Here is a 12,635-nt window from a genome sequence, read left to right as displayed (position 1 = left end):
CTATAATAGGACTGATCAGTGATGATGACGAGTCCACTTACAGGGATGAAGTCGTACAGCTGCTTAGGTGGTGTCATAGCAATAATCTGGACTTGAACGTAAAGAAAACGAGAGCTAATAGTAGACTTTCGGAGACACAGGCCGAACACTCACAGCCCACTCAGTATTGATGGAACAGAAGTGGAAACCAGCTTTAGGTTTTTGGGAATTCACATCTCTAAAGATCTAACCTGGACTGTGAACACTGACTCTATAATGAAGAAGGCTCAGCAGCGCCTTTATTTCTTGAGGTGCCTCAAGCGATGGGGGATGCCAATACATATGTTGGTGAACTTCTACCGCTGCACCATCGAGAGCACCCTCACCAACGGGATCACCGTGTGGTATGGCAACACCTCTTCGCGAGAAAGAAAGGCACTCCAGAGAATGGTCAATATGGCCCAGAAGATCATCGGCTGCGGTCTCACCGAGATTAAACAGCTCTATGAGGGCCGCTGCCGTGGTAGAATTCTGCCCATCACAGAGGACAGTCACCACCCCGGGCATGAGCTCTTCACCCCACTGCCCTCAGGCAAGAGATATAAGAGCATACAGACACTTACCACTAGATTCTTCAATAGCTTCTATCCACAAGCAGTGAGATTGGCGAACACATTTAGCCATCCCCGTCGGACCACACCTACACCATCACCATCTACCTCTTTATGATTTCTTATCTATTGCACATCTCCAGTCATTGTTCACACGTCTGTATTGTTTACATTCAAACTGTCTACATGTTTACTTGCACATTGTCTACTGTTTGTTTGTATATTGTCTTGATGCACTGTTTGCACTTTGTTTTGTTTTTTACACTTGTTTTACAATCGAGAGACTTTCTGTAAGTAAGAATTCCATTGTACCAGTACCGGTTACATATGGCAATAAAGTTCAAGTTCAAGTTAATGCTGAGGCCCTGGGTTCAATTCTGGCCCTGAAGTGCTATCTACATGCAGTTTGTATATTCTCCCTATGTTGCAAAGGAACAAGTAATAGATTTATTCCATTCTGAAAAGAGAAGAAAGAAAACACAACGTTTCAGCCATGGAGCCTTCTTCGGGTGTGACACCTGAAGAAAGTCCCACAGCTAAAACGCTGTTTTTTTTCTTCTCTTTTCAGTATGGAAAAAACATCTTACTTGTTCCTTTGCAGCCTATGCATGTTGATGCAGCTACCCACCTGAACTACGTCTCCCTGTTTACTTGGGTTTTTGCTAAGTGATCCGGTTTTCTCCTGGAGTCCAAACTCATATAGGTAGTTTAAGTGACCTCTGAGATCATGGCCATCAGAGATGAAATCAGAAACAAAAGGCTTGGAGAAATCTTTAATCTTCACAGTCCCAACATGTTCTCTGAAGTGGTCTCTGAATCTCCTTCCTGTTTCCCTAATGTAGATGGCTGGGCATTTACTGCAAGAGATACACTAAATAAGGTTGCTAGAGGTACAAGATGTCATCTGAGTGATCCAGAATTGTCCTGAGGGGCCTTGAATAAGTGTGGTGTTAGATATGTACTTGCAGGTGATACAGCAAGCTCTGTTGCAAGGGAAAGTGCCCAATGAGGAAAGCTGCTGAGGGCGGTCAAGGGAGCTCTGAACAAGAAGTTTATGCAGATTAGGTGATCGGTGATATAAGATGATGGGGTGGTCAGAAAAGATGGCCCCAATGGAGGGATCATCCTGTAGGATGAAAAGTTGTCGTTAATAGTCCTGGGGATAGAAACTGTGTTGGGGTGGTAGGGAATTACTAAAGGAATGCGGTTGTTATGGCGGGAGTTCCTGATCGAGTTGGTGGTCCGAGGGATGTTTTTGGCTTGGGCAAGGGCCCTGTTGATAATACTGCTACGGTATCCTCTGTTGATGAACAAAGAGTACATTTTGAGGGTTCGTCGCTGCAGAATCGTCGTAGCTGAAGGAACTGTGAAAAAGGGAGGGAGTTTTTAGTGTGTTTGGGGTGAAATGAGCTACACAGCTCATTAAAGGAGATAGTTGTGTGAGTCTGTGGGTTTGTAAACAGTAACATTTGCTATTGTACAGTATATTTTCACTTCACAGAAACTGAGAAACTGTCTGTAGAGGTATTAAAGATAAACATTGTGGTAATGATTTGCAATGGTGTAATGTAAGTAACCAGGAAAAGGAAAGTCATACAACCAGTTGACAAATCTTGGTTTAAAAGATTAAATATGGGTGCTGTGTAGACATTGAAATCACTTGAAACCCACTTTTGCAACAATTTGACATTTACCATTGAAATATCTTGGATCCACTTCACCATCATCATTAGTGGGATTTTTCTGGTGAATGGCAAAAACTATTTTATAATTTCTACACAATGCACATGCAACATTGCTTTCTGTGCAATCTGTGCATTTTGCTTGTATTGCATATATGTTACTGATTTAGAAATAACATTTACAACATCTTGCTCCTCACAACTAAACATTCCCTAAGCATTTATATTTGTTATAATTCAGATTAATAATTGGTTCTGAAAGTGATCTGAGGATCAACAGTATGTTATTTTCTCACGTTCCATTGTTTTTTCTTCTCCCAGTTTATATTATATTTTATACTGTATTTGTGTGCATTGTAACAAACAAGAAATGTTTATGTTTTCAAATGTATCTTCAGGTGCAAACAGAAATCCAACGAAACTGGACAAGATGGTATGAAAATAGCTACGGGGACATACCAGCTGTGGTGAAAGGAAGTCAAATGGATACTCCATTTTAATCATCTAAGCATTTAGCATTAAAGGTATAAAGTTATTGACTGTAGAATAGTCTCTCCCTATCCCTGAGTATTACATGTACAGTATATTAGTACTATATCCAAGAAATATTTAAAAATAAAATAAATCACAAATAGCTGTAAATACTTGCTTTGAACATCATGTGTGCTCTGTTTTAAAGGGTGTTGAACACAGAATATCTTTCAAAAGTATTACATTTTACTTGATCCTTATTTAAATAACAAGAGAAAATAGTTTCAGAAATAAAAGATTGAACAGGTTGTATAATTGTAACCTGTTTTGAGTTTGAGGTATTTTGCTTTATATCATTATATACACGTCATTTGCCTTTGTAGTCTTGCCCATGTGTAATTGTGCATACACAAAAAGGTAACATTTCTAAAAGTGCAATTACAGTAGAGGATAAATGTTCCAATAACATTTTCAAGTGGAAAGTGTTCACAAATCAGAATCTTCAAAATACTAGTGTTTTCCTGGCAAAGCTACTTACAGTACAACTGAAATATCATTTCCCCAAAATAAATATGAATTTAAATGATAAATTGAAGGTTGGGAAAAATTCACAAAATGCAAACAGTTTGACATTTTCAAGTAATTTCATTAAGATGCAATTGAATTTCCCAAAAATAAAAGAAATGAGGGAATATTTAAATTTAAGCTAAATTTACCCTGGTCAGATAACTTTACTGCAGTCAGTGTCACAATCGCTAACCCCTCCTCTTAAGGGCGCTCCAACCCTTCCTTGTTTCTCCCATTACCTGCACCTGTTCCCTATTTCGTTCCCCCTTAAAAGCCAGAGGCAGACTCCACTCCTGGTTCCTCATGTAATCCCGTTTCATGAGAGCCCGGGGTCCAGCTGCGTCTGACTGCTTTTATTCCCTGGATGGATCTCCTGGCTTTGGACTCAACTCTTCTGTTTTGGATTCTCCGTTTGGACTTTGTTTGTTCACCCGGGACTCACTTCCCCAGGACACCTGTTCACCTTGGACACACCCCCCTGTCTCCAAACTCTCTCCTGCATGACTTTTCCCCCAGTGTATCTTCACAATTCCGGATCGTGTCGTCTGCATAGGGCCCGGAAAGAAATGTTCGTGAAAGTCAGTTTGAAGAAAGGGCCAAGAAAATGCTTGCTCAGTGATGCTTGCTGTGTGTGGTATTTACGAAGCAACACTACTCTTAGCAAAGGTGCGCTTAACAACTATTTCATTTGGATTATAAATAGTTTCTGTTTCAAGGCATTTTAAATTCTTTTACTCTCCTTGAGCATAATCAAGATTGTTGGTCATGTGGTCCAGTGAGTGAAATAACTGGTTTTCTTTACCCCTCCTAAGGTAGGATTATCATGTTTGCTAGCAACATTGTAAGCAACAATGAGTTAGTTCCCCACTATAGGCTATATACATGTGTCCTGAGTCACCAAATTCAGGGGGGAAAAAAATTGAAAGTTACAGATTCTTGGTGTGTATACTGGAAATGTATTGATGCTCCTCCAGTTTTGTACAGTAATTGTATGTTCTACATGTAATGTCTCATAAAAATATCACTCAAACCAATATATAATCCACTTTTCAGAAAAAAAAACTGTACAGCCACATTAAAAAGGTAGCTAGGCATGCATTTAATACATTTATATCATGTAACATACATTTATAACATTTGTAACACACATACATATGATTATACCAGCCATATCACCCTGCAACTCACAACTGCCAACCCACTGATGCTAAGCAGGTGCGAGCCTGGTCAGTACCTGGATGGGAGACCTCCTGGGAAAAACTAAGGTTGCTGCTGGAAGAGGTGTTAGTGGGGCCAGGAGGGGGCGCTCACCCTGCGGTCTATGTGGGTCCTAATGCCCCAGTATAGTGATGGGGACACTACACTGTAAACAGGTGCCGTCCTTCAGATGAGACGTAAAACCAAGGTCCTGACTCTCTGTGGTCATTAAAAATCCCGGGGCGTTTCTCGAAAAGAGTAGGGGTGTAACCCCGGCGTCCTGGCCAAATTTCCCATTGGCCCTTACCAAGCATGGCCTCCTAATAATCCCCATCTATGAATCTCCTCCCCACTGATAGCTGATGTGTGGTGAGCGTTCTGGCGCACTATGGCTGTCGTCGCATCATCCAGGTGGATGCCGCACATTGGTGGTGGTGGAGGGGATTCCCCATTACCTGTAAAGCGCTTTGAGTAGAGTGTCCAGAAAAGCGCTATATAAGTGTAAGCAATTATTATTATTACTATATTATGAAAAAAATTAAATGAAACCACTGTTTTAGTATCTTGTGTAACCTAGTGATCTGTTTTAATTTGTGAAGGGCTGATTGTGGTATTCTTGACAGGATTGTGGATTACCGCTGTGTGCTTTCTACTGATGCGAGTTTGAAGCGCATACTAGATGGTTGGATCTGTACTGTGTACTTAATATTAAAGGTACATTGTGTACTTTCTTCACAAATTTCTTTGATGACTTAACCTGCAGCCATTCTACTTTAGAACTGTTGATTTCTGTGGTACACAGTATGTACTGTAAAAAAGTCAAGCAGTAGAAATAATTCAAGTACAATCTGAAAGATTCCAAAAGATTAAGTATTAAAAAGTAGATTTAATAAAAGCAAGTTACACATTTGGGAGAATATGATGGACAGCTACCATAATATCACAGCAGGGAGGTTAATACTGCTGTTGATGGTATTGGCTCATTGATCATAATTCAACAGAATTCAACTAATGTTTCAACTGTATTTTCTTCTACAAATCATGTCTGATAAGTAATAGACTCTAGACTTTCATTTAGAATTGGTTTCGTTGACAATTTATGAACTTAATAAATCTAACTGAGAGAAGGCACATTGCTTCTGAGTTTGAAAGAAATGCTTTCCTGTGGTTTTTCATGTTCCTAATGTGTGTACAAAATACCATCATGCATTGATACAGTATATCTTTCATTTCAAGATAATGGAAATGCAGTGGAAAAGTGTTGCAGAATAAATAAAATATAAATCTATATAATAAATATAGATAAAGAAAGATAAGATTGAAGATATAAGATAAAGCTGTATGAGAACCTATTTCCATTTGTGTGGAAGAAGGTTCTCTTCAATTGTAACTTCAGATTAATGAGGTTTTTTGCATCTCAGACATCTTAAGTCTTTTAAGTCTTTACTGTATTGTGTCACGTTCTCTGTGAACTGTGCATTGTTATGTCATTTGTGTAAATATTCAGCACAAAGTAAAAGTAAAGAAAAAAGATGCAGCTTGCATGTTATGAAAATATTTTGTTTTTTTTTCCAAATTGTGCATTTTCATTACATTATTATTATATGTATATGAAACAGCTAAGAGCCTTGTTGTAATTTGTGTTCCTGTAGTCAATTACTATACTGTATATTGAACCCAAACCACAGCATATTGTTTATACCATAGTATGACTAAATGTTTTATGGGATTAACATCTAGAGTGTGCCTTTTATGGTCCAGAAGTCTGGCATATTCTTTACCTTCTCGCTTTTCTCATTGAGATTGCATAATTCATGTACAGATGCAGCCATTCAAAATGTGCGGGCGATACCGCATTATTTTCCGGTGCGCTGTACGCAGTCTACCGCGAGTTACCGGTAAATACCGCTAGTTATTTACCACATTCTTTTTTTCATTGACCGTCTTTGTAAAAGTAACACCACAGCATTTCACAATCACGCATTTGTTTCCAATCATGCAAAGTAGAGTAATTTTTGAGAATCAATTCACCATGCCTTTCACATGCTCATAAAAGAGATTGATTTAGGAACATAAACATATTACCGTATGCAAACTGTACTGTATACAGTATGTATATGTATATTTAATGTCTTAACTGTGCCCGTTGTAGTATTGAATATTTATATGGAATTTTACCACTGAAGGGAAATCTTAGTGCCTGAGCATAAAAAGAATAGGAGCATACTGTAACGCGTGTGAAGGCCATAAACGATATTAATTTTGGAACATAAACATACAGTATATGGCTGATCTTGGTACTTTAAAGAAAAAATACACACCAGTATTCCATTTCTCCCTAAACATTTTAAGCATCGAAGTCTTTAACTAACGTGATACCGAAGTCAACAAGTATACTTTTAGAATTGGATTAAAAGGGAATATAATATGGAATCGCATATCTAAAGAAATTAATAACGATATGATTATATTCGTGTACTGTGACAGGACTGTGTAGGGCTGTTTCGCCTTCCTCTTCATGCGACTTCCCTTGTAGCTCACTGGTCTACGTGCCCTATTACCAACTCACGGGTTGTGTGTTCAAATCCAGCTGGTGCTGTTAATTTTTCTTTTAACAAACATTTCTTCGAAAAAATAGAATAGCAATATTATGGACAATCAATTGACTTTTATATTTCAAAATATCACAACATGATCGATTCTAAGTCATTTTTGATAGCAATGAATAGTCGCCTTCTTCCCTTCTGACAACGGTCCCTGCGTCCGCTTCCTGCTTCTATTGTGTGTGTGTGTGGGGGGGGATCCCTTCAGATCTCCCTTCAGATTTAAAAGGTTATTAATCATATCTTCAGTGTCGCATCTTACCAGTGCAGCTGATCTTTTGCTGTCTGGGTGGGTCAACTATCACAAAGCTTTAGAGAACCTAACATTTCTATTATCAACAAATTGTAAATTTGTAATAGAGTAAATTTTTATAGAGAAATGGAGGCTGGAGAGTATGCGTTACAATATAAACATTTGTATTGATTTAAATCATGTTTTGATTTAAATCGCAAACGCGTGTTTAATTATATGAGTTTTTTTAATCATAGTCAGACTAATGCAACATAAATTGATACAGTATCTTTGTCTTCTAAGTATCTTAATAAACTTTCAGCATAGCTTTCTACCCATTTTTGGGATCAAACATGGAAGGATTAGATTGTATTCGTTTTTATTTTTCAAATATGTTTTAGAAAAGTGTAATATATACCTGCCCAGACTGTACGCCTTCCTAAACCCCGCCCTGACCACTTTCACTCCTGTCCTGCTCTTCCCCGCGCACCCCAGCCGGGCGCTCTTCGGCCTCTGCCCGGGACGAATGTATATTTAGATATTTACACCCGGCGTCTGCATTTATAACTTAGTTTTTAAAATTAGTTAAGCAATATGAAGCATCTCCTTTTACTTTTAAGTCCCTTAAATACATTGAGCACAGCTTTCTCACCACTTAGATTACTTTTTGATACCATCCTTACACAAAGCAGAAACTTCTTGTATTTTCCGATGACATACAGTACAAGTGGAAAGATTACAGATTTTAATCGTCTTTAATTTTGTTACGTTATACGTTTTAGGAACGTTTCAGCTATACAAACACCACAAAACTATTCTCGATTGTATTTCTGAATGTTATGTTACACCTACAGTAGTTCACTGCTTTAAATACATCGAATTAAGAAAGTTAGGTGTAGCACTTTAGATCTTTTTTTCTGAACCGGGGAAAATCTGATCATGTTTCTCTATAACAATAATAAAAGACATTATTTTACATATCACCTTTAAAAGTGGCATCTCAAAGCAATAAAGAAGATGGAAAAACAGTTAAAAGGGACCAAAGTAAATACCAGACAAACGCAAACGCGTTTTTAATAAAATGCTTTTATTCATTCAGCAGAGAGTGAGAGGGACATCCAGCAGAGAGAGAAACACACACCGGTTTCCATCGACAAAAGTCTGCATTTTCAGAAGTGTCTCTAGCCTCCCAATCCTCCCCAGTAATGCGTCATACTGCTCCTGCTGCTGCCGAAAAGTCTCCACACAGGTGCCTTTTGCCGAAGTCGGGAGACATTAGAGGCTTGCCACACCCGGAGTGTTAAACCAACGCATTAGCGCGTCAAAGCCCATTGAGGACCCGGGCGCAATAATTGTTTTGTCCCTTGATTTACTGATCTGCATTAATTATGGAAATCGAGTTCCTGCTCTTTGCAGACGACCTGGTCCTGCTGTCGCCCACAGAACAGAGGCTACGCCAGAACCTGGCACTGCTGGAGCAGCACTGTCAGACCTGGGCACTGACAATCAATCTGGACAAGACCAGAGTTATGGTTTTCCAGAAAAAAAGACAGACCTCAGGGAAACAGGTACAAATTCACACTTAACAACACATTAACACCTAACAACGGGAGCAGGGACGAATTAGGCCAGTACCTACTATTGTTAAACATACAGAAAAGAATATTAAAGTATTGAAGTATTGGCTTTAGTATTAGCCATACAGAACATTTCCATTCAGCGGGTGCCTGAGCCGCTGTGTCCTATCTTCTGACAGTCGCCGTTGTGAATGTCTGTAGAGTGTATCTTATTTTTAGTACTATATTTTTGTATTATATTCCCTATTAATCAAACTCTAAGAGTATGTATCGGCTTGTCCCCTCCTCCCGCCCCTCTCTGTGTACAGTAGATCCTCCTGTCCAGCCAGCACATGTCCACAGACATTCACAACGGTGACATATCATAAAACGTTTGCACATATAGTTAAATTATTAGTTGTTTTTCAGGAAGTTAAAAAAAAACACTTGAATTACTTATCCAGTCTCTCGAAATAAAGTTATTTTTCAAGCAATGCAACAAACGTCGGGCAATGTGTTTTTTTTAATCCAACATTGACAGCCACATCTTAAATCTTGTCAGTGAGCTCTTTTTGCTCTATTTGAATTGTGGCTTACACATCGCACGACTTTAAAAGCTAGAAAAACAGGTTTCGATTCACATAAGCTGGCGAGCCTTGTTTTGTCAAAGGACAGCACAAAAAAACAGACAATACACAGGGAGAGAGAGAGTTTTTTAACCCTCTGTCAAAAAACCCAAATAACCCGGGCCAGAGACTCTGGGGGGATCATTGCGTGGTACAGAGCGGAGCTCAGTCAATTCTTATGGAATGTGTTTTCTTTCTTCTTTTTTTCAGCATGGAATAAACCTGTTACTTGATTCATATGGATGCCCGGTTCCGCCGGGGATTCAAAACATTTCTTATATTTTTTTTAATCGGGTATCTAAGGGAATAGCAGTATAACCCTGTTCATGCACAAACAGTGGCATGTTACATTATTAATTTGGGTGTCTCCTCTTGCCAGAAAGCTCTAAATTGCATTTTAGGCGCGGTTTTTGACTCTTTTTAAATTGCAACCCATAAATAAGGCCGATTGCAAAAATGCACTTGGAATCTGTCCAAGCCCTACTCTGTCAGGCATTTTCTTTTACTGTAACGGACACAAAAACTCCCTTGCTTTTAACAAAGCGTTTCATAATTTCCAACACCGAAAATTATTTAAACTGCGACACTGAAAATGCAATTTAGAGCTTTCTGGCAAGAGGAGACACCCAAATTAATAATGTAACATGCCACTGTTTGTGCATGAACAAAGTTAAACTGAGATTTCCTTTGATATGCGATTAAAAAAAAATAAAAAAAATTTGAATCCCCGGCAGAACACATTCCATAAGAATCAGTGCTTTTACAGTATATATCGCCTTTAAAGGTGGCTTCTCAAAACGCTTTACAGGATAAAAACAACAAGAACAGCAACAACAACAATATTGTATTACATTGCACTTTGAAAACCAAGTAATAACTTAACTATATGTGCAAACGTTTTATGATATGTCGCTGTTGTGAATGTCTGTGGAGTGTATCTTATTTGCCTTACGTCCTGGTTATCTCGCTTGCCCTCCCCCCCTCTCTCCCTCAATTCAATTCAATTCAAGGTGTTTTATAAGCATGACAGATGGGTACAATGAATGTCGGGTATTTACTTTGCTTTGAGATTCCACTTTTAAAGGTGATATATAAAATTTTAACTAAAATAAATTGATATCTTTGTCTTCTAAGTATCTTAATAAACTTTCAGCATAGCTTTCTCCCCGTTTAGATTTATTTTTCTTAACTAGTAAACTTTAGATCTTTTTTTCTGAACCGGGGAAAATCTGATCATGTTTCTCTATAACAATAATAAAAAAACATTATTTTACATATCACCTTTATGTGATATCACCTTAAGGACAGCACAAACAAGGGTTAATTGCACAATGGACCGCGCAAAGAAATTTAAAATAGTCTTCTTTAGGTGTGAGGGTAGGAGTGGATTGCAGCAGGCATAATCGGCAAATTAGGAAAACAAAGAACAGGACAGGCAAGACGTTTATCCAGAGAGCGAGTGATCAGAAAAACAAACAGCTGTTACACCCAGGTTTTACGCTCTCTCTCTGCTGAATGAATGAAAGCATTTTATTAAAAACACGTTTGCGTTTGTCTGGGTATTTACTTTGTAATCTGTGGTTTACATCTACTGTATTGTTTTGAGATGCCACTTTTAAAGGTGATATGTAAAATAAAGTTTTTTATTATTGTTATAGAGAAACATGATCAGATTTTCCCTGGTTCAGAAAAAAGACGATTAAAATCTGTAATCTTTCCACTTGTATGTCATCGGAAAATACAAGAAGTTTCTGCTTTGTGTAAGGATGGAATCAAAAAGTAATCTAAGTGGTGAGAAAGCTGTGCTCCTCAAAGCGCTTTACAGGATAAAAACAATAACAACAATAGTGGCTGGGCAAACGATTTTTTTAATAGAAATACAAAATGAGATATACAGATGCAGCCATTCAAAATGCGCGGGCGATACCGCATTATTTTCCGGTACGCTGTACACAGTCTACCGCGAGTTACCGGTAAATACCACTAGTTACCGTAAATTCTCCTATAATACCGCAAGCAAAATAATAGTATCCGGAATTTCCACAAGGTGGAGCTAATAAAGCTCAACCTCTCATGTTTAAACTGTCGCCATCAAAGTCTTTAACGAAGATATTACTAATAGTATTAATAATGAATGAGCTTGGACAAGCTGTAAGTGTAAACTAAAAGTATTGCCCTGGTCCACATTCTTTTTTTCATTGACCGTCTTTGTAAAAGTAACACCACAGCATTTCGCAATCACGCATTTGTTTCCAATCATGCAAAGTACAGTAATTTTTGAGAATCGATTCACCATGCCTTTCACATGCTCATAAAAGAGATTGATTTAGGAACATAAACATATTACCGTATGCAAACTGTACTTTATACAGCATGTATATGTATATTTAATGTCTTAACTGTGCCCGTTGTAGTATTGAATATTTATATGGAATTTTACCACTGAAGGGAAATCTTAGTGCCTGAGCATAAAAAGAATAGGAGCATACTGCAACGCGTGTGAAGGCCATAAACAATATTGATTTTGGAACTTAAACATACAGTATATGGCTGGTCTCGGTATTTCAAAGAAAACATACACACCAGTATTCCATTTCTCCCTAAACATTTTAAGCATCGAAGTCTTTAACTAACGTGATACCGGAGTCAACAAGCATACTTTTAGAATTTGATTAAAAGGGAATATAATATGGAATCGCGTATCTAAAGAAATTAATAATGATATAATTATATTCATGTACCACAACACAAGAATAGTACACGCTGTACATGTCTGTCGATAATGTTTCTGTAGTGCTTTTTCAGCACTCTGCATGTTACCTTGCCGGTGGAGCTGTGGGTTAGGTTCCTGACTCCCATGTCACACGGTCTGTGATCGAATCCCACTGGAACTATGACTTTTTTTTTTAACAAACATTTCTTTGAAAAAATGAAACGTTTCCCTTGGTCAGAGATTAAATAAAGCCTCACTCGCACCAAACAAATTTATATTTCTAAATATCACAACATAATTGAATTTAAGTCTTTTTAATAACAATGAATAGTCACCTATGCATTACAAAATAAACATTTATATTGATTTGAATCGCGTTTTGATTTAAATCGTAAACG

At 38.0% G+C, this 12,635-nt stretch overlaps 1 protein-coding gene across 1 annotated transcript in view; it reads left to right on the top strand.

Moving 5' to 3' along the window:
* ghrhrl (growth hormone releasing hormone receptor, like) overlaps nucleotides 1–2,963 on the top strand; it is a 43,649-nt gene extending 40,686 nt beyond the window's left edge. Inside the window, exon 13 of the mRNA XM_088644416.1 lies at nucleotides 2,671–2,963. Within this exon, the coding sequence (XP_088500542.1) occupies nucleotides 2,671–2,772 (102 nt within the window). The 3' untranslated portion in view covers nucleotides 2,773–2,963. The remainder of the gene's footprint in view (nucleotides 1–2,670) is intronic.
* The last annotated feature ends 9,672 nt before the right edge of the window (nucleotides 2,964–12,635 follow it).

Source organism: Lepisosteus platostomus, chromosome 8 (assembly GCF_059453375.1).
Source record: "Lepisosteus platostomus isolate fLepPlt1 chromosome 8, fLepPlt1.hap1, whole genome shotgun sequence".
Lineage (NCBI taxonomy): Eukaryota > Metazoa > Chordata > Actinopteri > Semionotiformes > Lepisosteidae > Lepisosteus > Lepisosteus platostomus.
This window is presented reverse-complemented; position numbering and strand designations above follow the sequence as displayed.